Raw genomic sequence first — 24840 nt, 5'->3', positions numbered from 1 at the left:
TCATTGTACTACAGTAATTTACTGTAAAAAGTTTGCAGTGAAAACTGTAAAACGGCAAGTCATTACTGTAAAATCATTGCACTGTAAAATAATGATCATTTTTGGAAATATAAAGTATGATATACTATATTTTTACTGTGGACTTTGCATAACATGTGTCAACAAGATGCCACTTTTAAAATAATGCTAACATTGTTTTTTAAGTTCAACGTAAAACTTTAAATTTGTGGTAAAAATACAGTAAATAGATGTTTCCGTAATTTACAGATATTTCTGGCAACCACAGCTGACAGGTTTTTTTGGAAGGCAACTTTTTTTCCCACGAGTTCTCTTGTTTGATACTGCAGTATAAATCAAATTTCAATCAAATAATAACAATGTAATGAGAAATTGAAAAATAAAATAAAAATTTGAAACTAAACAGTCAAAATCCAGACGCATCATGAAAATGACATCTACAAGAAGAAAATGCGCCTGAATTAATGTTTGTATAAGAACTAAACCAAATTTCAAGTCCGAGTTTATGCTAACAACATAAAAATGTGAGAATATTATTAATGAGATTCATCCATAACCATACAAACAGAAGTGTTCTTGGTGATAAAACACAATAGATATGCAGAAAGTCAGTAAACAGTAAACAGTGTAGTCCTCTCCCTCTCCTGAACTTGTTTGTGTGTTATCTGCTGGACAAACACTCTCTTAACTCTGACGGCTTATTTCTGTGTTCCTCTGTGTTTTATTACACATGTGCTCAAGGTTCAAAGATCGCTCTGTCCATGCGTTCTGGTGGTGGGTCTGCGGGTATAAAAGCAGAGGCGGCGTGTGCAGAGTCAATCATTCTTCAGCAAGCATTTGAATAAACCTTGAAAAATATGGACGGTGTGATGGACACGCTGCACGGGTTCGGGGTGAGCAGCACACACTACCTGCAAAACCATTACAAAGACGCCCAGGGCTGGTTTCTCTTCGTCTCCTTCGCAGCGGATCTGAGGAACACCTTCTTCATCTTCTTTCCCATCTGGTTCCACCTGAAAGAATCCGTGGGCATCAAGCTCATATGGGTGGCGGTTATTGGAGACTGGCTCAATCTGGTATTCAAATGGTATGAGCGCAGTGTTTCATTAAAGAGCAGGATTCTGTTAAATCTCGTGACCTAATGATGACTTTTGTTTTTGAAGGATCTTGTTTGGAGAACGTCCATACTGGTGGGTCCAAGAGGCTTCTTACTACACAAACAGCTCTGCACCTCACATTGAGCAGTATCCCATGACCTGTGAGACCGGCCCAGGTGCGTAACACACACGAAACACTCCTCAACCTGCATGAAAAGCACAGCTTTGATCGCTCACTCGCTTCCTGATGCAGGTAGTCCATCAGGTCACGCTATGGGTGCTGCTTGTGTTTACTACACGCTGGTCACGTCCATCCTGACCATAATGCTGAGCAAACAGAAGAAATCCTCATCTAAGAGCCTGTAAGTCTTTTAAATGTAATGAATGACTATATATTTTCATGTATTAAAGCTTTATGATATTTACCACATGTGTGTTTTTAACTTCAGGTACTTGCGTGCTTCGCTCTGGACGATGTTCTGGACGGTGCAGGTCTGTGTGTGTCTCTCACGAGTCTTCATCGCAGCTCATTTTCCACATCAGGTCATCGCCGGTGTCATTTCAGGTCAGTGTCACAGAAAACCGTCCCAGAACTGATGAATCACCATCAAATGACAATTTCTATTTCTGGAACACAGAAGACTAAGTGGAAGCTTTTCTCGTGAAAGTCAAAAATGTTCTTTGTCAGGCTGTGCCATTCATTGTTGCACGCATGGTAAAGGTTACAAATAAAAAGGTTCTTTGTGGAACTAAAAATGGTTTTTGTATGCCATTGCTGAAAAGAACCGTTTTAAAATGCACAGAAAAACGAAGACTGTCAAGTGGCACAAATATCTCAAAAACACCAAAAATGAATTGTAAAAGTTGTATTTCATAGACTTGTGTTTCACAGAATTCATACCACTAAATGTAATAAAACGAAGTCAGAACCTTTACGTGTGAGTGCCCTGTTGAAAAAACCAGCATATGCTGGTTTGGTATGTTTTGATGCTGGTTTAAACTGGTCATGTGCTGGTCCATAGCTGGTTTAAGCTGCATCAAAACATACCTAACCCAGCATATGCTGGTTTTTTCAACAGGGTGTGCCTTTAAAAATGGTTTGTTTTTACATTTAATGTCATATCTGACTTTTCTCCGAAGCACCTTCAAACCCACCTGAACACACACCACACGTTTCAAGCAGAAAATACATTTGAAAGTACTTGTTATTGTGTTTTTGCAGGCATGATCGTGGCGGAGGCCTTTAACAGACAGCAGTGGATCTACAGCGCCAGTCTGAAGAATTATTTCAACATGACTCTGTTCCTGCTCTCTTTCGCCTTGGGCTTCTACGTGCTGCTGAAGGTTCTGGGTGTGGATCTGCTCTGGACGCTGGAGAAAGCTCAGAAGTGGTGCGTCAATCCAGCCTGGGTCCACATGGACTCCACACCGTTCGCCAGTCTCCTGAGAAACATGGGCACGCTGTTCGGTCTGGGGCTCGGCCTTCACTCTCCGCTCTACACCGAGAGCAAGAAGAGCACCAGCGCCGGCATCAGGACGGCCTGTATCGCCGCCTCTCTGTTCCTGCTTCACCTGTTCGACTCCATCAAACCTCCCACACACACGGCCGCTCTCTTCTACCTCCTGTCGTTCTGCAAAAGTGCAACCGTCCCTCTGGCCACCGTCAGCATCATCCCATACTGCGTGTCTGGAGCTCTTGCTTCACAGAGCAAAAAACACCTGTGAAAGACTGAAACACATACAGCAACACTGTGCGTCTGTTGTTGTGTAAGACTTGTGTAAGAGTCTTTTAGGATTTTTATATGTTAGATCCTTTGGGTCTAAATGAGGTTTTGTATTTGACAAAACAAGTTCTTTTTTGAGAACCGAGAGAATAGAAGTGCGTATCTTTAAGAGGACTCATTTTGTCCTTAACGTGTATTTTTTTGGATGTTTTGAGTAATATTCTATTTTTTAATAAAATACTGAAAATAAAACTCGTCCAGTGTTGTTTTCTGTCGCACATTAAAATCACAATCCATGTCCTCTTTAATCTACATGCATTGGAGGATTGTTTTAATAGCTTCAATTTATTTAATTTCACGATAAACTTTAAACACCCTGCTACGACTCTAGATTGAGTTTAAAACTCTGTCCTGTGGAACAGTTCTTTTTAAAAAAAACGAACAACGTTCCAAACCCTGTATGACTTTTAATGCAAAAGATGTTTCACGGATTTTTGCAAAGTTACATTTCGGCCTGTTCCACACACAAGGCTTTGACTTCAGATAACTTGCAATGTCTTTTTATGACACGTTTATAATGTTGTTTTGTCCTGTTTAGAGCTTGGCGGTATAGAAAACACCATCCACTTTTATTCCCGAAAACAGCAGCTTGGAAATTCAGCAAATGTAGATTTTTAGGTTTGTTGAGAACAGAACGAGGGCAAGCTATTAATGAGTCTTATATTTAGATCTAAAACTCTTCCTTTATCATTTTAACATGAAGTATCTTTGTATCTTTATTCCTAAATCTAATCTGTTCTGGCATTTTGTCGTCTCATCCTTCATGACAAATAATGGACCACTAGGCCTGTCCATTACTAAAATGAAAATTTAGAAAACGTTTATGTTCATTGAAATTAAATTAAATATCGGCCTAAAAATTATTGGAAAAACGTAAACTAAATGAAAAATTGAAATGTCGCCTCAAAAATAAACTGAAATACAGTAATAAACAAAAACTAAAATTTTTTTTAAACAGCAGCATAAAAAATAAACAATTAAATCCTAAAATGACAAAAGCATATACCAAAATTGCTTTAACTAAAATTAACATAAAACTATCAATCTAAAAATATTAGCGAATTTAAAATATTAATAAAACTAAAAAACAATAATAACTGTGATGTGTGTTAGCTCAAAGCAACAACACAAAACTTTATCGGTAAGGGACCTGCCATTTATTTCACACCAAACTAAGATGAGGTTTATATACAATAGTACACACATTTTTAAAAAGAATCAGATTACAGTCATCTCTGTAGTTGTCAGGAGTCTAATCACTTGATTCCAAAGTGAATCATCTGTTCATCTGAAGGTGTCAGTGTGTGCCGACTCAACTCCTTCACTCCTCTACCACAGCTGGTTTACACCTGTACCGCGGTGAGTTCACGGCCGGTTTACTCCTCTACCGTGGCAAGTTTGCAGCTGTGCTCCTTCAGTAAAGCTTCGGCTTCGGCTCTCCTCACCAGACTGTTGGATTTACCCTGATAACGTCCTGCTTTTCCAGCACCTTTACCCTGCAGCAGCTCGGACACCCTGTGCATCAGCACACAAACAAAGAAACATCTGTTTCAAAAGAGCCACACCTGCTGGAGCATTTGCCAGGATATTGAATATATAAAGTTTGGAGAATAAGTCCAGTTTGGAAAAGACTTTACCCAGGTGATCTCTTCATGAGATCTATAAATAGATTCAAACCGACGTGTATCTTACCGACGTCCCAGTTCAGTCACGATGTTCTCAGGCCCTGCGAGGAGGAACAGCCCTGCGCCCTTTTCCTCTCCTACGGTCAGAAAGATCACAGTGTCCTGCAAAATACAGCACAAAACGTAAAGAGATACACAGCATGCTTCTTGAGGAATCTAAGAAAACAGAAGATCTGCACGGAAGAGCGGTTCAGAAATTGCCGCTTGTATGCATTCACAGGTCTAGCTTGAAGATCTGTTTATGATGTCAGGGTAAAAATCAGACAATGTCAATTCTGCTCCACTAAAACCACAAACAAAAACATCCAAACGCAGTTTACCTGAAATCCGATTTCACTTGCGATGATGTTCATGAACTCATTATCACCGTCTTTGCTGTAAAAATATTACAAAAAGAGTCCGATAAATTGATAGACTTAGGTCAAACCAAAACTATTATAAATCAAGTTCCATTTCTCTCACCAAATATTCCACTTTACTCAAGATTACATCTTACGTTGTCTTTAAATAACATTTTGTTCATGTGAGTGTAAAATGAAAGCTGTAGTGACACACTTATGTAAGCTGAAGAAGTGTCCTCTGTCTGGTTTGTTTTTGAAGTTCTGCGCTATCAGAACCGCCATTTCCCTCAGGACCGTGAGATGACTCTGAAAGACAAAAGCCTTTTATCTACTGCCACTAAAAAAGCCTCTCCACATTTCTCTCTGAAGTTATTCGGAAGCTTTACCTTCTGTAGACGCTTGACTGTCTTCTGTAGTTTGTCCACAGCGTCGACGTGGTCATCTGCCCCTGTTCTAACACACGACATGCTAACATTAGCGCATGCTGGAGGAGATCCGGAGATGAGCTGATGATGATGTGAACCCACTTGAGGAGGCCTGTCAGAGACTTCTCAATGCTGTAACTCCTCTCTGCGTATTTCAACACTCGGTTACCCGCTATAAACATCAGGTTGGTTTTAGTTTTCTTGCCTTTCTCGGTCCCCAGAATCTTTATAACCTGTGGAGCGTGTAAACACGGAGACACTGCTCTGAATGACACAGCAAGATCACGTGAGCCGGAAGTGAAACTGACCTTGAGGTGACCTGCTGACCTGTAGGTGACTGAGATTAGAAACGTGAGTCCCACAGCACATGTTGGCATCTACACCCTCAACGTCAATGACTCGGATGGGTCCGGCATGATCTTCAGGAAGTCCACGACTTCTCACCTGTGCCAACAACGTTGTTGTTTAAAACCTGCCACATGAGTTTATGCCGCCATCATTTGACTGCTAATCTGACTGAAGATCTGAAATGACTGCTGCTTGGCAAATATTTCTTGTCACGGGTGATTTTTGAAGTGCGCGCTTGCCTTCTCTACAGTAGGATCATCGGTGGACAGGAGTTGGACAACAACAGGAACGTGAGCTCGGATCTTCTCATTTACAGCGGCCTCCAGAGCCTCCATCTCTCCGGGCTTCGCCGCTGCCGTGTCCAGCTCGATAGAGCTCCGCTGCCGACCCAGCTCCCTGCGTCAATTCACAACCAGCGGGACTGATTCACATCTCAACGTCTCGGTCTAAATCTGAAAAGTTCTGACGCTCTTACCAAGAGGTGGTTTTGTATCCGAACATCGTGTCTGCTAAAGCCGTGATCAAGTGTTGTCCTTTAAAACACAATCATACACAAAGAAATCCGTTTGTGCTGTGATGCAATATAAACAAATGGTTTTGTCACCATTTTCTCAACAGTAATAATATTTTCGAGTTCTCAAACAAATGACATAAGATTTCAAGTAGCACATTGAGATATTGAACATCTGATTCACAGAAAAACCAAAATAACACAGGTTTGGTGATGAGTACATAAAGACAAAGGTAACTTTTCCTATAAGACACTGACAACAAAATCTGTCCGTTCCTCCCTCACCTGTATGCTGCTGCATGTGGTCAAAGCGTCTCTCCCAGTCGAGCTCGATGTGGACTTCCTGACCCTCCTCCAGAGCAGACGTGATGAAATGCACAGCTTCAGGACCCTGCCTCATCACACGCAGGACAGGGACGCCCGCGATCGTCCCGAGATCATCAGGCTGGCCGGCAAAGAGAATACAACAATCATAAATACAGTACGCGCATGATCCGTCTAAACGTTGTGTTGAGTTGCATGATTACTACTCACCTGCCCTCCGCCCTCTGGAAACAGAATAGTGTCCTTCAGCTTCACATTAAACCCCTTCACTTTCTCTTTCTTACCGTTGTTTTCCAGTTTTAACTCCACAGGCTCACATGACACAACAGACGTGTCAAACTGTAAAAGGGTAGATAATAACAAAATGAACAATATTCTAACATTAAAACAAGTCAACACTTCAAACAAGATCATTTTAGGTTAACTTTTCAGTGCTAAAACGACTACATTTTTTGTGAAGCAGATTTTTCAATGTATTATTTTATCTTACGTTTACTAATAATATTTTTTTACTGCTTTTTAAAGTCAAATACATGACGTCAGTCAGAACTAATTAGGAAATAAAACAGCAACATCACACAGCTGACGCTGTACGACATTCTCGCATAATCGTCCAAAACAAATATTATACTGTATGTGGGTCAAAGACGAAAAAGGGTTTAAGCATAAAAACAATAAGTGTAATACTGCTTTAAATTGTTCTTGTTGTTAAAAAAAGGTAAAGGTTTTCGGTTTCATTTAATTGCATTTCTGTTTTTCTGAGCAAAAAATGTAAAAATTTTACATTTTTCCCTGATTTACAGAAGATGCCCACTAAAATGTCATTCAGTGTAACAATCTTGTCAGGCATACAACAAAAATCAATTTATGACATATTAAAATACTAATTACTTTCACCCCAAATGCTAATTAGTTGTAATTTTTCATTTTTTGAAATGTGCCACTGTCCTGGGTTTTGCCCATTTGTCAATAAGAGTATTTTACTCCTTTAAAGCACAATAAAATGTAATATGCTCCCTTATTCTTTTATATATTTGAATATGTACAAGTCAAAATAAGCATGTTGTTTGAATTTATACATAAATATTGTGTTACACTGAATGACAATGTAACATTATTTCAACCAAATTTTGACATTTTATTCTCCAAAAACTTAGTTGAAACCATAAAGTAGGCATTTTACTTACATTTAATGTGCTTTCTATGGACATAAAATCACTTTTGTAAATTTATTTTGATAAGGTCATCTTAACGTCTTTGACCCATAAATAACATTTATAATGTAGCGTTGATGCAAGAAGCAGCTCGAAATGCTAAATGTAAAACAAATAAATAAATACTACTGTGTAAAATATGTATTGAAACAAAAGCGAAACTAATAATTTAATAAATAAAATGATTTCAAAGTTGAAATGAAATGATATATACCAATTCGTCAATTTATAAATATAAAAAAAGAACACATATGAATACTATAATGTTACTTAGCCTAAAACTGTAATCGCTGTCTATGCAGACTTCATTGAGTCAACTGTGTGTGTTCATTCATCAAATAAAGCCCATCATATATTGCGCTGGAATGAAAGAAACACTGAAATATAAAACTACGACATGTTCACATACCTCCTGCATATAACTGTCCCTTTGACACTGAAAAGCCATTCTTCGTACAATTCATGTGACATGAAAACGCAAGTCTTCACTAAAGTAAAGCGAACACGCAATAAGAAAACACGATTTCAAAATAAAAGTCTATGGATGGCAAAATACAAGCTCACACTTGCTTGTTTTTCTTGATGTATTCTAGCGAGTGTATACAGTATGTGTGCTTATGTTTGGGCATGCATATTTAGGCTTATAGTAATATCATGATACATTGGCAGTGTAAAACACATTATGTTTCACATAATTAGAAACAAATGTATAGTATAATGCCATGTAAATCGCTTTGGATAAAAGCGTCTGCCAAATGCATAAATGTAAACATTAATATACCGAAACTAAATTTGAACCAATATATACGCAATACATTTAAAGATAAAAAATGTATACGATAATGGTAATGTATGTGGTTTAAATGATCTTAACAGCTCCTAATAATCATAGTATCAAATGCACTTTTGTACAATTTTATTTTTGTTAGTGGAGATCCTTGACCATTAGTCGGCGCAAATGACCACAAACGAGTCCTTAATGTATTTGATACGTTTGTGAAATGTTTTAAATGCCACTTACAGGCATAAGATTGAGCAAAACATATAGTATGTCAGCCAAACGTGTTTGAACTATGTATGTATTTAACAAGTTTGTTTCGCAAAGCGTCGTCTTTATTACTGATCAAGAGAATGATCAATGCTTTGCGATCCGCCGAGACCGTCACGATTCTTGTTTTTCTTTTCACATAAATATATACACTAAAAGAATGATTGAACGACACATTCATATAGTTTTTACAATTATTATTTCATAACAACGAGTAAAATATATCCCAAAATCAGCGTGCGTGGAAATGACCATAAATATGGCATTATACGCGCGTCAGAAGTCAAACCGCGGCATGTTTGTAAACGAACATATAGACATATCAGCCGCCGAATCGTATGGCAACCTCTCCACCATATTGGAAAGAGCAGGGCTGCCATATAAACAAATGCAAGTGAACGGTAGATCTTTGTAAAAAGCAAAATAACGTTTACATTTCTTAACCAGATTCGAAGGATTACGTATGGTCTATGTGGAGAATAAAACGTTCTGTCCCCAGTTTCTTATTTAGCCTATTGTGGAAGCTTTTCTTGTTACAAGAAATTCTAAAAATACACGTTTGTCAAGCATTGCAATCGTTTATTGTGCTCTTTACCCAGAAATACCGCAGCTCCTCCATTCATGTGTATGTATTTATTGGTTGGTTTTGTCTTGTCCAATATGGCGGTGCCGTTCAAACAGCACAGCAGCGAGCCAAAGCGCTCCATGCGGCTTCTATGAATGTCTACGGAAACGACCGTAACTACTTCAGTAAACGCGCATCCGATGTAAACAGCGGCGGGTTTGATCGCGGTCGATCGGGTAGGTTTTTACGCATAACAAGAAACTTCATCGACACTGTAGTCGTCGTGCACGCGAGAATGTAACAATCACGTGTTTTTCCAGCGGATGTGATATTTCAACTGTTGATCTAAATGTTCACAGTTATTCATGCTGGATGTGATGCGATGCTACAGTAACAGTATAATATGCTGCTGTGTTCTTTCAGGACAGTAATGCTCGTGCATGCATCAGGTGGAAATGTTTTATCTCGCGCTGTCTGTGGTTGGAGGAAACCATGATTGTGAAACTGTGTGTATTGCGATTGCTCGTCACGTGTGCCTGTGGCATCGATGCTCCAAAATGTTCCTTTGATGATGGCTCTCTCTGAGATACAGAGAGGACCATTAAGATATAAGTTTGAGGTTAAATGAAAGCCGATGAGACCACAGGCCTTGTCTAAAACTGCACGTATGGCGGTTGTATTAAACGGATTGGTTAAATATTTGCAATGAATGAATGATTTGCCTGGTTGTCACATTGTTACACGAGTTAATATTTTTTTAGGCTGGTTTATCTTTAAAGGTACATTTTTAAGCAGATATCATGAAGTCTTGGGTAGAGAAAACACAGTTGAACTTTTGTTGCCCTGTAAAAAGGTTCATTTACCATTTGATGTGAATTTATACAGGGGCAAGTTGTCACAATAAAAACCTGTTATTAAATAGCATATGATTGATTTATTACAGTAACACAACTGAAATGCTGTATGCTTCCTGAAATAAGATGTATGAGAAACATTATTCTTAATCCAGGGAGGGGAAAAACTCCCAATTTCTGGTTTTGTTGACATAATGGAGCATTTGTCTGCATGTGTGGATGCTGGCGTGTCTCAAATGACTAATGTAATTATGATTATGCAGGAGACATTTATTAGATCACTGGGTTTTGCATTGGTCTCAGGTCTGCGTGAGCTCAAGTTTCTGTGGCAGGGCTTCGGCTTTCACATCACAGATCTTCATTTCTCTAGTTTGCATTTAACATGACATGTTGAGGCCTATCAACTTTGCTTGTTTCACGCACAAACAGGCATATGTACACAGTAAATTCTTATAAACAGTAAACAATAAGAAAACATGTTGAATCACAATCTTAAGACTGAATGGGCAAGTAAACATTCTGTTTTTAGTTTGCTGACAGGAAAATGTGGCTCTTCACACCTCGCACACACGTGCTTGTGTTTTTCTGTGCATGTTGCTGTGGTTATTGACACTTGTATATCCAAGAGCTTCTGGTTGTTTATGGAAAATATGAGGCGTGCAAGTCTGTGTAGATGCACGTGCTCCTAATATAGAGTTTTACTGTGGAAAGTAATACACGGGTGTGTCTCTGGACAGTCCCAGCCAAACAATATGTTTTGTGTTGCAGAACCCTGCTTGCTGTTTGCTCACTCACTTTCAATCATTGAATTTGGGTACAGTTTTACAATTTGCACATGAAGCCATATTTAGATCCTCATATGTCTGTGAGTAAACACGGTAGGCCATGAGAAATGTAGATACCAAAAGTTTAAAGAAACTTTAATGACCTGGTTTTACTAATCAACCAGTGTCTGTAAAAATAAAATCGTGATGATGCTTCTGTATTTCTAAAGTTATTTTCCACCTCCCCTCTACAGAATAGCGGCTCATATATTAAATCTTAAAGGGACAGTTCATCCAAAAATGAAAATTCTACATAGTATACATTTCTTTGTTCTGCTGAACACAAAGGAAGATATTTGAAAGAATGTCAGCAACCAAGCAGATCTCATCCCACAGTATTTATTTTCCCTACTATGGCAGTAAATGGGGGTGAGATCTGTTTCCTTACTGACATTCTTCCAAATATCTTCCTTTGTGTTCAGCAGAACAAAGAAATGTATACTTTTTGATGAACTGTCCCATTAATAATTTGGCTTTCATTACTAATCATGTTTGTCTTTCTTCAGGAGAAATATTTTAAATTTTCCTCAACTCATTCTGTAAAAAAAAATCGTGATTAAGTGTATTAAAAGCGCTTTTAGGTTAAAACGGGGTATGCGTGCGTGCGCAGGCACGAAGTGTTTCTTTACAGCGCAGCAGTGCCATCCAGTGGCCTGGCATGTGTAATACAGTACATTGTTTTTAGTCATTTTCCCAGATCCATGTAAATGCTGATTGTTTTGACAACGCTGTCGTGTGTACGTGAAACCTTTGAAAATTGCAAACCGTTATTTATCGTGTAAACATGCTCTTCTGTTGCCCGATCAATACTGTTTGACCTTGTTTTTTTCATTCCTCGTTTTCAGTGCTTGTCCTTCAAAAAAGACAGTAAACATGTCAAAGTGTTGGAGAGAAAAACTAGGCAAATAAATCCTCCTGAATTTAATGGTGGTTGTTCCAGTTAGAGTTGCACGTAAAAAAATAATATGTCAAGATGCTGCTCTGAGTTTGAAATGATGCAGACCAATATTTCAATTTAGAGAAGATGACCAGTTCATTCAAGTCATGAATTCAAGACTTCATCTGTTCACAACTCACATATTATGTTTACTGTTGTGTGCAACCAGCGAGGACATTAAGCATAGTGTAAAAATCATTGGTATATTTAAAGGTGTCATGAACTGGCATTTTTTATTATTTTATACTGTTGTCTGAGGTCTACTTAGGACGTTCACGTGGTTTTTTAGATTCAAAACATCAAAATCTATAAGTAATAGGCTATTTTCTACCCTGGTTTTGAGGCTCAAGAAACGCTCGTTTTTTTATGGGCGGGCCGCATTGAAGACTTGGAAGTAAACGCCCACTGCTATGATTGGATAAGAGTTCCAAAAGACATCAGTGTGCCCTGTGATGTACATTTCTGTGTGTCTGTTTGACAAGCTACGTGCTTAGTTGGAGCCTTCTGTAAACTTGGTTAGACACATTGGTTACACATAATCAGGACATATAAAGCGATCTCTAACAAAGCAATAGTGACGCATCGTACATATATTTTTACTCGCATAAGATTCCGGTCGGATTCAATATTGACGGCACAGCATTGCTTTTTCATCTCAGTCTCTCTGCAAATCCAGCATCGACATGTGCCTTGTTTACAAAGGAGTCCATGGTGAAATGAAGCGAACAAACGCTCAATGTTTTACCCACGTGAGCTGGAACGTCTAACTATAATACTATAACGTCTAAATAAACTTCAACCACGCATTCCTAATATCAGAATCCGAAGGAAGCGACTGTGTTCTTTCACAACCAGGCGCTGCACAATATGTTGCATGTTTGTTGCTTGGTCGCTCTTAATAAAAATAACTTGAATAAAAAATCCTCACTTTTGCACATATGACACGGGGCTAGCCGCTCTCGAAAGCCCTTCGCTAAAGTGACAGGGTTGCCAGATCTTCACAGAAAAAATAAGCAACTAAAGACAGGACGAAAATAAACCTTAAAATGCTAATTGTTTATATATTTTATAAGACCAAACAATCTCAAAATCTGCGACTGACCATGTATTAAGACCTAAGTACTGAGGCTTTTTGATCTAAGACCAAACAACAAGCATAAATGCGCTTATTAATAATGAACATGGCAACGCTGCAAAAGAGCGCTGTGTGATGTAGCCTTCCGAGCATAAACACAACACGGTGCGTATCAGCGGTTTAGTTTATACTGACAGACAAAACAAATCTTTAGCTGAAAAATATGTCGCTATGGTTACCAGTTTATCAATCATCACAAAAAGTCATTCGCAAACCAGTGAGCGGGGCTAGAGAAGTAGTCGTTGATATTCTTCTGTGAAGGCAGAGGTACATTCCAGAACCTGGCGTTCGCTGGGCCTGGTTTCAATCAAGGTTGTCATTTCAGTAACAAGGACGACTTCCGTTCTGACACTTACAAGATGTTCGTCTGAATACGATGAGCTTTTATATAACAAAAGCAAAGGTTAAACTTGATTTCTTAATTTATGACATCTTTAAAGTAGGATTACATTGTTGAAAATGTATGAGTTGAAAGATGAAATCACGTTGGCATGTCAGGCTTGGTGGGGATGCTTAAATAGACAGAGCAACATGTAAATGTGCCGTTTTTACATTGTCACTTTTCAAGGGAAGTAGGGATGCACCGAAACGAAAATTCTTGGCCGAAGCCGAACATGATGTGAAACACTTGGCCGAATAATACCGAACACCGAACATGGTGTTTTGCATTTCTTCTATTTATTAAGCCATTTTTTTCACTATTGCACAAACTGAATAGTCAAAATGTGCTTTTTATAATTTGTCTTGCTTTTCAATAAAATACAATACAACTTAATATAAAATTGAGCAAAACAAAGTAAATTCAAACAAAAAATTTAGCCCTCTCCCTTCATGAATAGCCTATATTAATTAGGCCTATAACTGACTGCTAAAAGAATGTAATGTAAGTTACTCTGTACCCCTACAACAAAACAGTTCATTAAAAACTGTCATTCCACATTAGGCCATAAAATAAAAATACAAATAAACTAAAACTGTTGGATTATTATAGGCTACATTGCAAAAAGATTTAAAGAAAAAAAAACATCCAATGCAAGCAATTCTGACTGATGCTGACTGACAACCATTTCAGTTCACGTCTCTCCTCCAAACTCCGCCCACAGAATGTATGACCACTGTATGATGTCAAAGGATGTCGCGAGCGGCGGCATGATGTCCCCACAAGGACAAGGATTTTGGATATTGCCATCTTTGTGGGGACATTTTGTCCCCATACCTTAGGGTTTACCCTTCCCACACACACACACACACACACACACACTGCCAAAATGTTTGCGGCAAAAGCGCACGTGTGTCTCTCTCTCTCTCTCTCTCTCTCTCTCTCTCTCTGCGCTGGTTGCTGCTTGATCGTATCACGAGTCGTGTTCGGTAAAATTTATTCGGCCACTTCACATATTCGGCCGAACACCGAACTTGCGTTTTTTGCTATATTCGGCCGAACATTTTCAGTGGCCGAACATTCGGTGCATCCCTAAAGGGAAGTAACCTTTGAATGGAGCACTTGTTCTTGTATCCCAGCTAAATGTGGAGAGAGAGCGATATTTTAACACAGAAAAAAAGATCACCTGAAGAAATGTATGCCATTGATCTATATGCCCTGACTGTGATTAAGTCATAGTTCTTCTGGAAGCAGACAGCGTTGGAAAGAATAGACCCTGCATCTCCCTGAAGAGCGCTATCGAGTGAACGAGATCCAGTGTTGAAACCTTACACCAGCAGCATTATGAAGGGTGGAAAATCTCTCTGGAGCACTATAAGATTAGACTAAATAGGCGTGTAACCTGATAAACGCTGTAGTTACCCCAGTAAATCTTTTTATTTGATAGAAGCCAAGGCACCAACGCCAAACAGAAACACAGATGCACAATCCAGACTCCTCGTGCTTTATAGAACGCATCGACGTGATGCACTTCTGACACATCTGCTGCTCTGTGTTTCATCTTCCTTTAAAGCATTTTGCGTATGTTAAAATGGTTTGTTGAACTGATCGGGTGTTTTCAGGATGTGGTGTTTGTCGGCGCGAACTCGGGTTGTGCGTGTTATGTTAATGAAGTTTGGGCTTATGGAATGTGTGTGTTTAGGAGGTTTGTGGAGAACAGAAGCTGATTCACAGCATCAATGGATCTATTGTGACATGGGATTTGGCTTCTTCAGCATTACTGCCTGTCTTATTCTGACCCCGAGCTTCTTAGCTGCCATTTCACATCCTCTTTTTTGTGTGATTTGAAATGACAACGTTGTGTAATAGGACTCGAAAAGTTTATATTTAGATATTTCTTGGTTGTTTGGAATTGACCAGCGGTCAGGTGATAAGAGGTGTGTTTAACGGTCAATGCTGAAGGAATACAGCGGTTAAAACATAAAGCTTAGTGTCAGAACCATGTATTGTACGTTATGCTGATGGGAGTTTTTAATAATAGAGTTTGTTGTTGACAGATGTTTATGTTTATAGACACTGGGGAGATGGGGGAGTAATCGATAACTTGTGTAAGTGATTTATAATGGAAACGCGTGTTTCCGCTTCACCACAGGCCATTCTGGTTTTATAGAGATTTCAGGAAAGTGTGTACAGAATGATGCTCATTGTGTATAGTCAACTCAACTTCATCTCTGAGAGCTCATGAACATTCCAGCGTTTTATTTCAAATGTGAAGCTCATTGACAACAAATCCACCGAAACTAATGAACAAACTAGTTGTTATATTTGGTGCCAAAAATAGTCAATTTGTATATTCAGATATTTTCTGGATGCATACTGTACATTGAATTCATATCACTAAAAAGCTTAAAAAAGTGACTGTGCGGTTACATTTAGGTCAATTACATTTCATGCTTTGTCACATGATGACAGGAGAATCTTTCGAAAAATGATTTCTCAGGAGGTCAGTGAATATAGTTTTGACTAGTGTATGTTTGAAGGGACTACTGTGGTTTGTCCTTTTGCACTTTCTAAGAATCAATTAAGGCTTGAACAATCAAAGGTGTCCTGAGATAGTAAATGCACCGTTTCATTGTAAAACCCATCCGAGCGCTTTTAAAAGCCTTGAATTCATTATTCACCTGTCCTTATTTTTCCTCGGAGTCTAATTTTATTTTCATGGCATGGGCTGTTGACGTTGGATTGAAGCACTAAATCCTGGTTACTTATTTCAAGCTGAAATGTGATCTTGACTTTTATTTCATATTCCTCCTTTCTTGTTGTCGCGGCTGCGGTTATCACGACAAAAAATCTTTTTGTCCCATTGGCATTGTGTTCCAATCAGTAACCCATTTAAAAGAATTCTGACGCAATGTTCTTGTGTAAATCTAGACAAAACGGCTGAAAGTAAGTGACATGTGATCCGGATGAGAGTCTGGGAGGTGATTTAAGTTGAGTGTCACATCTTCTGTTTGTTAAAACCCCCTCTTTATTCAAAATCATATCAAATATACACAAACCAAGTTTCGTTTCTAATGTCATCTTACGAGAGTGAAATATCCAGGATTTAAAGTTTTTCAGCCGTCGATACAGTAAAAGTATGAGTAAGTCCAGATTTTGTTCATTTATTGCTCATCCTGTATTTTTTATTTTGTAACCAAGCAACAAGGTATGAGTCGAACAACTTCCTTCCCCAAGGTTACACAAGCAGACAGGTTTGGAAACACTTTGTCACATAAGCGTAAGAACGGTTACATATTTTGTTTTATTTACATATGAAGAGTTTGGTTCCAAAATGAGATAACTCCGTTTTTAAAGTTTTTCAAAAATCATGTTTTTTCTTATGTTATCATGTTTTTATTGTGTTAGTTCGCTGTCTTTTTTTTAGTTATTATGGCTTAAATCATAACAAACCAACTGCAGTTGTTTTCAAAATGTTCAAAATGTTGAAAAAATGTTTTAAAAAATCATGTTTTTTATGGTGTATTTTCCAATTAATATCAATCAAACTGCAGTTGGTTTGGTTTGATTTAACAATAACTCAAAAAAATACAGCTACTAACACAATAAAACACAATAAAAACATGATAACATAATAAAAAACGTGATTTTTGAAAATCTTTGAAAACGGAGTAATCTCATGTGTTGCATTTCTGCCACTGAGGAACGACACGAGAGGAAGCCGGGGGTGGGGTGGGGTGGGGTGGTTACAGAAGGTCTCTTCTGTGTCTGCTGCATGTGAGCGAGGAGATGGGAGGGGCCGAATACTAGAAAAGTTTAGATGCTAGAAGAGGAACCAGTATTTTATGTTTGGAGTGGCAATAAGAGCACGGCGCTGGTGGTTTTTGAATGGGAAAGAGGTAAGTGTGAAAATAAATATGAATGTGTAGCTCATTCATGTTGGGAATATCTTGGGAATATTTAATAGGAATATCTGTAGTTTGAACTAGAAGTCACAAATTGTCATGTACGCACATTAATGCATGTTGTGCATTATCACTGACAAACTCAGCAGTTATTCTGTGGAAAAATGTAGTTAATGTATAGCTCACTTCTGTGTCAGTTAATGTTGTTAAGAAGCGCATGACACATTACGACTTTGAGCAGGTGACACGCTGGAACCATCAACAATGTTTTGGACTTCATATCTCATCAGATTTTCCATTTCTCTTACTGAGGAACAAACTTACATTTGTTATTTATGTGTGTTCCCTGGAAGTCTATCATTGCTGTATTTTTTTGCTAACTTCTTGAAATGACATGATGGGAGATGTAGTTCTCTGTTGCTTGTTTGTAGTCGTTGCGAGTACTCGGTGTGGCATCTAAATATACATTATTTATTATGGCTTTAAGCAGGTGTACGAAATCATTCTTGAGTTCTTCTAAATCCATTAGTCGTCGGTTACCCCAGGTGTTTGACGTTAACTGTCATTCTCGGTCTGGTTATCTTCACCGTTTCACACCTCTGAGACTGTACATGTGCCATTCGCATCAGCCTGAAACCACCCGGAATCAAGAGCTTCGGGTTTAGTCAATGGTAGTCAATGCGGTCCAAGAACTGTTTGGTTTCAAGCATTCTTCCAAATATCTTTCTCTGTGTTAAACCAAACAAAGAAATGTATACAAGTTTGGAACAATTTGAGATTGAGTAAATGATGACAGAATGTTTTCATGTTGGGTAGTGAAAACATAGTATCCCTATAATGACACCAGAGGAGAGCTTTATGAGCAAAAATGAACTTTTATGAAGATTTAGTTTGCAGTCAGTGACTGTGACAGGAAGGAAATCCTTGCCCTTGTAGTCGATGAAACACAGACCCACCCACAACTGCCTGTGCACATTTCTGCAACCTTGACCGCACTCCTGGAAACACATTCTATGAATTCTTCATAGAAGGTTAATTCGTGTGAGCGGTGCTAAATGTTGAATCCGGTGATCCGCTGAGTTGAATCTTCGAATGTACTTCTTGTTATGGATATTGTGAGCAGAACGGCTTCTTCAAGCTTTATTCTAATGTTGACTTGTTTGTTGGACTCTTTTTTGCAGATATTAGCCTACTCATATTTAATACTAGATTTGTCACTGATATATAGCTAATAATATTATTAAACAGAATTACCCATTTGTATGATCAAATTGTGGATGGTTTTCCTTCCGTGTCAGTCAGGCGCTGTGGGCGGGTGGATTAGACTTCATGTCAGATCCTGAGCTCTACATGCATGTCCATACAGTTCTGTCGTTATCATAGTCATTATATAATTTATAATTATAAGTTATGACTCAGGCAAGCGTCACTTTTTCTGCTAACTCGATAAAGAGGACAGAACTGTGTGGGAGCCCAAACAAATAGGTAAATCTCAGATGAGATGCTATCTTCAATTATCTCGTGGACATCAATGAGATTACATGTGGAGCAAATGGAAACTTTGACTTAAGTCTCAACTGTGTCATCTTCATGATATTTGTCCAGAGAAAAAGAGTTCAAAATAAAAGTGCTTAAAAGGTTCTTCACAGCGATGCCATAGAAGAACCATTTTTGGTTCCACAAAGAACCATCTCTTTCTTACTTTTTTTATCATTTGAAGAACCTTTTCTCGGCACAAAGAACCTTTTGTGAAACAGAAAGGTTCTTCAGAAGTTAAAGGTTTTTTATGGAAACAAATCGAAGCACCTTTTTTTTAAGAGTGTACTCTTCATGTGTTTAAAGGGGTCATATGACACGAAAATGTCTTTGTGTTATAAGTTGCCCATGCATGTATTATACACGTGAAATTGCAAAAATGAAAGTGTGGGAACAAAAGATGCATTCTATCTAAAAGCGAATGTTCACCCAGACCTGCCTGAAACGCCTTGTGTAACCACACCCCCACAAATCTACGTCAGTTCATGGTATGATTTGACTAAGACCGCCCAAATGTATACGCAAGTAAGGTGGGCATACCTGTCATTTCAATTGCTTTGGAACCTGATGTTCCAAATATGGAAAGAGGCGTTACATTTCCCTCACACGCTTGCAGTATTCGACCAATCATTACGCACTGGTTAACTGGCCAATCATAGCACACCTCGCTTTTCAGAGCGATGAGCTTTGTAAAAAATCTGCGCGTTTCAGAGAGGCGGAGCAAAGAGGAGACGGTATGTGGAAAATACAGCGTTTTTGATAGGGCTGCACGATATTGAGAAAATATGCGATATGCGATTGTGTTGTTGAATATTGCGATAACGATATTTCTTGCGATATAACATTTCCTAGAGAAATGCTATTTTTTTTTATTTATATATATGTAATTATCATACTGAAATAAACAGGTAATATATATTCTTCTGATGTAACTGACAAAAGACATACATGTTACATACAGATGGATAAATTAGGGCGTTGATGTTTTAATATTTCTAAGTTCTGTGTTTTTCCTTTTTTACTATACAATAGTGGTATATTTGTCCACATAAATTACTGTAGGATACTATAGTATTTACTATAGTAAACTGCAGTAAAATTTAGGGATGCACCGAATGTTCGGCCACCGAAAATGTTCGGCCGAATATAGCAAAAAACGCAAGTTCGGTGTTCGGCTGAATATGTGAAGTGGCCGAATAAATTTTACCGAACATGACTCGTGATACGATCAAGCAGCAAACAGCGCAGAGAGAGAGAGAGAGAGAGAGAGAGAGAGAGAGAGAGACGCGTGCGCTTTATTACTGCCGCAAACATTTTGGCAGTGTTTGTGCGTGTGTGTGGAGCATTTTAAAGTGTTTAAGTGCAGATAAATCATCGACTATCACTCGTGTTGTATGTTAAACTGTGTACATAATTCATAATTCACTCAGAACAACCAGATGACATTTAAATAACAGGATTCCGCGTCCGCATGGACTAGTGCAGTGTGCCATTGATTATTGTTATTGTCACACACAAACAAGCACAACCACGACAAACACGCAGCTCTGTCTAATGCACATCTTATTATTCTACATATATGTCGCACTGTTCTTTTTTTCAAGTTACTTGTCCGGTCGGGCAAGTAAAATTCTCTCTCACTTGCCCATACAAAACATTTACTTGTCCCGGACAAGCGTTAATGTCGAGCCTTGCAAATTATTGCCATATTTCAGACGTAACGTACCGTTCTTTTTAGGCACAAGTTCGTCGCTGTCATTTTCCTCGCTCGTCTCTATTCCTGCCATATTTATTTTCCTCTCTCTGCTTTGAGCCGCTAGGTTCACCTTTGGGCCCGCGATCTAGCCAATAGTATAATAGCACCTACTTGGCGGGTATAAAGATAGTAATGCCCCTTCTGATTGGTCGAATTTGGACAATCTAAGCATGCAACACACAAATGATTGACACATGAAACTAATTTAATTTATCGCAACTCTCTGCGATATGGATATCGCATATACTATTATCGATATAACGATAATTTTCCGATATATCGTGCAGCCCTAGTTTTTGAACCTTAAATCACACGGTACACACATTGCATTACATCTAAACCAAACGATAATATTCGTTTTAGCCCTGTCATATGACCCCTTTAGCAATTCCAGTCTCATTTGTTTGTTTTTTCTCCTAAGCAATTTAAGGAAAACACTTTTGAGATGAAGTTGATATTTCAACGAAACACAACTGAAAACTCTATCCAATCTCCTGAGACATAAAGGTGCAATAAACTTTTCCTCTCAGGGTGGGTGGGCTCTTTCGACCCTGCCGAACAGTCTAGCATGTTCATCCCCAAAAACCTCTCATGTAGATATTTAAATGATTCAAAGAACATGGTCCTTGTTTTGGAATGAGTTATAATGAAAAAATATTTTTTTGTGGAGTCAGAAACACTCCCTACAGCTCAACCGGTGAAATCACGGTGGCCTGGATCCTCACTAACACAAGCCAGATGTTGTGTGTGACGGATAGATTCCCTTCCCCCTGCTGTTGTAATGCAAACAGCTCAGCCACACCCTCAGAAACACCTACGTTTGGCTGATGCGTGTGCTCCTCAACTCAGTGTTTGTCTGTCAGAGAATACGGCAGGATTAAAGCCGGCGCTCCTGCGGGGAATGTAAAGTCTGCTCTGGAGGAAAATGAAGGTTGTAAGTACAGTTACACGTGCTTTCAGACAGTTGTTTCACTGTGCTGAACAGCTCGCTGGACGTTCGTTTCTCTGGATTTCTCTGCTTCTTCAGAAGAAAATGTCTTTCACTTGTGTTTCATTTCAACCTAAAATCGTTTAGGAGAAATTAAAAGAAAAGTATGGAGGTGTGAAAAGGAACAACTGCAACGATGATTTACTTCCTGCGACAAGCTTTGACATGTTTCATATATCCTGTACTGCCTGAACAGTTCAGAATGAACTTTCCCTGTTTTTTCTTTACAGAACATGCGTGTGAGGCGTTTGTAAGGCAGCGGCCATCCGCTGGTCTCAAGATGACGAGCGCAGGAGAAAGCATCCGTGTGTGATGTTCCACCTCTCTTCTGCGAGCTCCAGGGCTGGGATGAATAAAGTCGTGCTGTGGTCGGAGGAGACGGTCTCCGTCTGGCTGACGGATCAGGGCTTGCAGGAATACGCGGAACCTTTGAGGAACTGTGACGGGGCGGCTTTGTTAAATCTCACCGCGGATGATTTCCAGAGACCCCCACTCTCCAGGGTCACGTCGGACGGCGGCAGGCACCTCCTGGAAAAGATGGAGACGCTCAAGATGGAACATCACATCGATGCGCACAAGAACGGACACGCCAACGGGCACGTGGTCTTGAGTCACGACGGGAATGCCAGCAAGGTTCTGAGGAACGGTGCGGCAAATGGCTTCCATAAAGAGCTGGTGAAGATCGCCATACCTGAAGCCACTTCTCCTCAGTTCCCCGCCGAGTGGGGGAAGACGGCGGTGGCCCTCGTGTACGCTTTATTCTGCTTCGCAATGACCACCGTCATCATTTCGGTGGTCCACGAGCGCGTGCCTCCTAAGGAGGAAACTCCGCCGCTCCCTGACAAGTTCTTTGACGTTTTTGAGCGAGTGGGGTGGGCATTCACCGTGTGTGAGATAAACGGAATGATTCTGATGATCCTGTGGATTGTACAGTGGAGTCTCCTGAAACACAAGTGAGTTTACACACGTCTCTAACCGTGATGTGTAGATTGAATGTTTGTAGTTGTGAGATTATTTTGAGACGTATTCAACCAGAAAACTTGCCTTTCACAGGTCAATCGTGGGTCGGCGTTTTTGCTTCATCGTGGGGACGCTGTACCTGTACAGATGCATCACCATGTACGTCACAACTCTTCCAGTGCCCGGCCTGCACTTCAGATGCTCTCCTAAGGTGAAAATCTCACGTCTGCATCTCAATTGTTGACATTGATCAGCAAAATTACATTTATCGGCTATTGGGTGCATATCAGTTTCTGACAGTTTTACCCTAAAATCAAAGGATACTTAGCATAAACAAATCTGTAAATGTTGTAAATACTTGCAATTGAAGAGTTTGTTTGCAAAAACAAATAAATCGATTTTCAAACATTTTCAATAATCATGTTTTTATTGTGCATTCCGAGTAATATCAATCAAACTGCATTTGGGATTTGAGTCATTTTGATTAAGTAACAATGACTCAAAAAATACAGCTTAACTGACACAATAAAAACATGAAAACAAAATAAAAGACATGATTTTTGAAACGTTTAAAATAAAATCGTCTATTACTAAAATATTACCAAATACTTGACACTATTTTCATGACAATTTTTGCACTTACAAAATAAAATAAAAATGATTTATTAATAAATAAATCTTGCTTTATAGCATAGCTGGACTTTATTTTGTCTGTATGGTTTGTGTTAAGATCCAACCGACTTGACCTTGAACTTTACTGTGGGAAATATTTCACTATATTATTTGTTTACTGTGCATATGATGGAATGTTAGGTGGATTTGCATATTTAGTTCTCTGAACTTTCCTCCCGAAACCATAGCAGTGTAGCGACTGTAACAGGAAAGGAGGAAGGGTCACCCGTCCGTGTTTCCGACTGTTGATGTGAAGTATTTGCGACCGTTCTATAAATGTCCTGACAACGGAGGTCAGAAAGGGACATATTTCACACCGCGTGGAAAAGATGTTGCTGGAAAATGTGAAGCGTGTCCCTTCGTTTACAGTGTTGAGGAATGTGAGGATGGATTTAGTGTGGTGACGCTGCTGATGAGGTTTTTGAGTTTTGGGTTCACATGTGATGGGCAGAGGCTGTTGGGTCGAGTCCTTCATCATTTTAGTATGTTGTTAATGTTAACTGAATGTCAGAAATGAACAGCACGTGAAGCACAATTTAATTGATCAAAAGCGCCCAATGTGAAAATCATTTAGCCATATATTACATACACTACTGGAAAAGACTTGTCTAAAATGTTTCTCATGATCTTTAAAAAGGTGTATGTTTCAATGTTTTAAACAACGTTTGTAGACAAAAAGAACATTTCTTTCATTAAAATAAAAACGATACACTTTTTTATAGCAAAAAATATTTTTGCAAATGGATGACTTGGACCAAATATTGAATAAAAGCAGCCATAAGACTCCAGCACAAATGGAAAATCCTTCAATACTTTTAAAAAGCTTCTCAGGTTGAGAAAATGTCAATCATTGTGGCAAAGAGTGACTACAATAGATGCTAAAATATAAAATCCATTTATTTTGGATGCTTTTAGTCACAACAATTGTGTTATTTTATAGATTTGTTGGGTTTACCGTTATTCTAAATTGTGGGAAAATATAAATAAAGAATGAGTAAGTGATCCTAAACTTTTGACCGTTTTTTTATTATCATACTGTTTGTTTGAAGTCACATCATACTGTCGTCTGCTTAAAAAAATAACAAAAACACAGGTATATTTTATCTTTTGCAACAGACCGTTGGTCGGCTAATATTGGGTTGCGAGGGTGATGTGTAATGTGTGTGTGTGTGTGTCGGAGGAATGGATGGATGGCAGGAAATCCGCACCATAAGACCTGCACGAAGCATTTATTATCAGGCCCACCAAAGTCTTCGTTCCTGTTACAACCTGTTCCTGTTTAATGCCGTTGCTGAAAGAAACTTCAGACATAAACAGTTTGTTTTCTGAAAGCCTTTTGATGCTTTTGTGTTGTGCTTTAAATGGACCGTGTGTTTGTTTTATGCTCGGTCTTGACGTGAACGCATGACGAGTTTACAGAACCAAAATGTTCTGAATGGATATAGATCTTACAGGAAATATTCATCATTATTTACTCTCTCTCTCTCTCTCTCTGTCTCTCTCTCTCTCTCTCTCTCTCTCTCTCTCTCTCTCT

At 38.9% G+C, this 24840-nt stretch overlaps 3 protein-coding genes across 7 annotated transcripts in view; 2 read left to right on the top strand and 1 right to left on the bottom strand.

Moving 5' to 3' along the window:
• Window positions 1-142: 142 nt before the first annotated feature.
• g6pc1a.2 (glucose-6-phosphatase catalytic subunit 1a, tandem duplicate 2) lies at window positions 143-2957 on the top strand. Its single transcript, XM_057358699.1, has 5 exons — window positions 143-1105; window positions 1182-1291; window positions 1369-1477; window positions 1565-1680; window positions 2338-2957. The coding sequence occupies exons 1-5, from the start codon at window positions 876-878 to the stop codon at window positions 2838-2840; spliced, it is 1068 nt and encodes a 355-aa protein (XP_057214682.1). The 5' UTR covers window positions 143-875; the 3' UTR covers window positions 2841-2957.
• Window positions 2958-4016: 1059 nt separating this feature from the next.
• On the bottom strand, window positions 4017-9518 carry aarsd1 (alanyl-tRNA synthetase domain containing 1). Of its 2 annotated transcripts, none has more exons than XM_057358305.1 (12): window positions 9391-9518; window positions 6744-6872; window positions 6495-6654; window positions 6174-6231; window positions 5938-6094; window positions 5678-5794; window positions 5453-5583; window positions 5312-5378; window positions 5140-5231; window positions 4905-4959; window positions 4592-4686; window positions 4017-4414 (listed from the first exon to the last, which is right to left on the bottom strand). In XM_057358305.1, the coding sequence occupies exons 1-12, from the start codon at window positions 9412-9414 to the stop codon at window positions 4276-4278; spliced, it is 1224 nt and encodes a 407-aa protein (XP_057214288.1). In that variant the 5' UTR covers window positions 9415-9518; the 3' UTR covers window positions 4017-4275. The 2 variants fall into 2 exon arrangements, with proteins under 2 accessions (XP_057214288.1, XP_057214287.1); XM_057358304.1 differs by lacking the exon at window positions 9391-9518 and adding an exon at window positions 8157-8284 and having other exon boundaries at window positions 4018-4414.
• A 32-nt stretch (window positions 9519-9550) lies between these two features.
• Window positions 9551-24840, top strand: part of sgms1b (sphingomyelin synthase 1b) — a 17631-nt gene continuing 2341 nt past the window's right edge. Inside the window, exons 1-3 of one of the 4 annotated variants that reach the window (XM_057358302.1) lie at window positions 9551-9596; window positions 21905-22627; window positions 22728-22845. In XM_057358302.1, the coding sequence (XP_057214285.1) occupies window positions 21987-22627; window positions 22728-22845 (759 nt within the window). In that variant the 5' untranslated portion in view covers window positions 9551-9596; window positions 21905-21986. Of the gene's footprint in view, window positions 9597-17259; window positions 17389-20180; window positions 21621-21904; window positions 22628-22727; window positions 22846-24840 lie in introns of those variants that run through there. The other 3 variants (XM_057358301.1, XM_057358303.1, XM_057358300.1) reach the window with 3 other exon arrangements.

Source organism: Triplophysa rosa, linkage group LG18 (genome assembly GCF_024868665.1).
Source record: "Triplophysa rosa linkage group LG18, Trosa_1v2, whole genome shotgun sequence".
NCBI classification, from domain to species: domain Eukaryota; kingdom Metazoa; phylum Chordata; class Actinopteri; order Cypriniformes; family Nemacheilidae; genus Triplophysa; species Triplophysa rosa.
Note: the sequence above shows the minus strand (reverse complement) of the source record. Positions and strands in the feature narration are given on the sequence as shown.

Excerpts from the sequence above, each read along its gene's own strand:
- g6pc1a.2 (XM_057358699.1), top strand. The coding sequence starts at position 876 with ATGGACGGTGTGATGGACACGCTGCACGGGTTCGGGGTGAGCAGCACA. Across the intron at positions 1,106-1,181 it reads CTCAATCTGGTATTCAAATG|GATCTTGTTTGGAGAACGTC; the intron begins GTATGAGCGCAG and ends TTGTTTTTGAAG. Across the intron at positions 1,478-1,564 it reads AAATCCTCATCTAAGAGCCT|GTACTTGCGTGCTTCGCTCT; the intron begins GTAAGTCTTTTA and ends TTTTAACTTCAG.
- aarsd1 (XM_057358304.1), bottom strand. The coding sequence starts at position 8,195 with ATGGCTTTTCAGTGTCAAAGGGACAGTTATATGCAGGAG. Across the intron at positions 6,873-8,156 it reads GGGACAGTTATATGCAGGAG|TTTGACACGTCTGTTGTGTC; the intron begins GTATGTGAACAT and ends ACCCTTTTACAG. Across the intron at positions 6,095-6,173 it reads GGATACAAAACCACCTCTTG|GGAGCTGGGTCGGCAGCGGA; the intron begins GTAAGAGCGTCA and ends GAATTGACGCAG.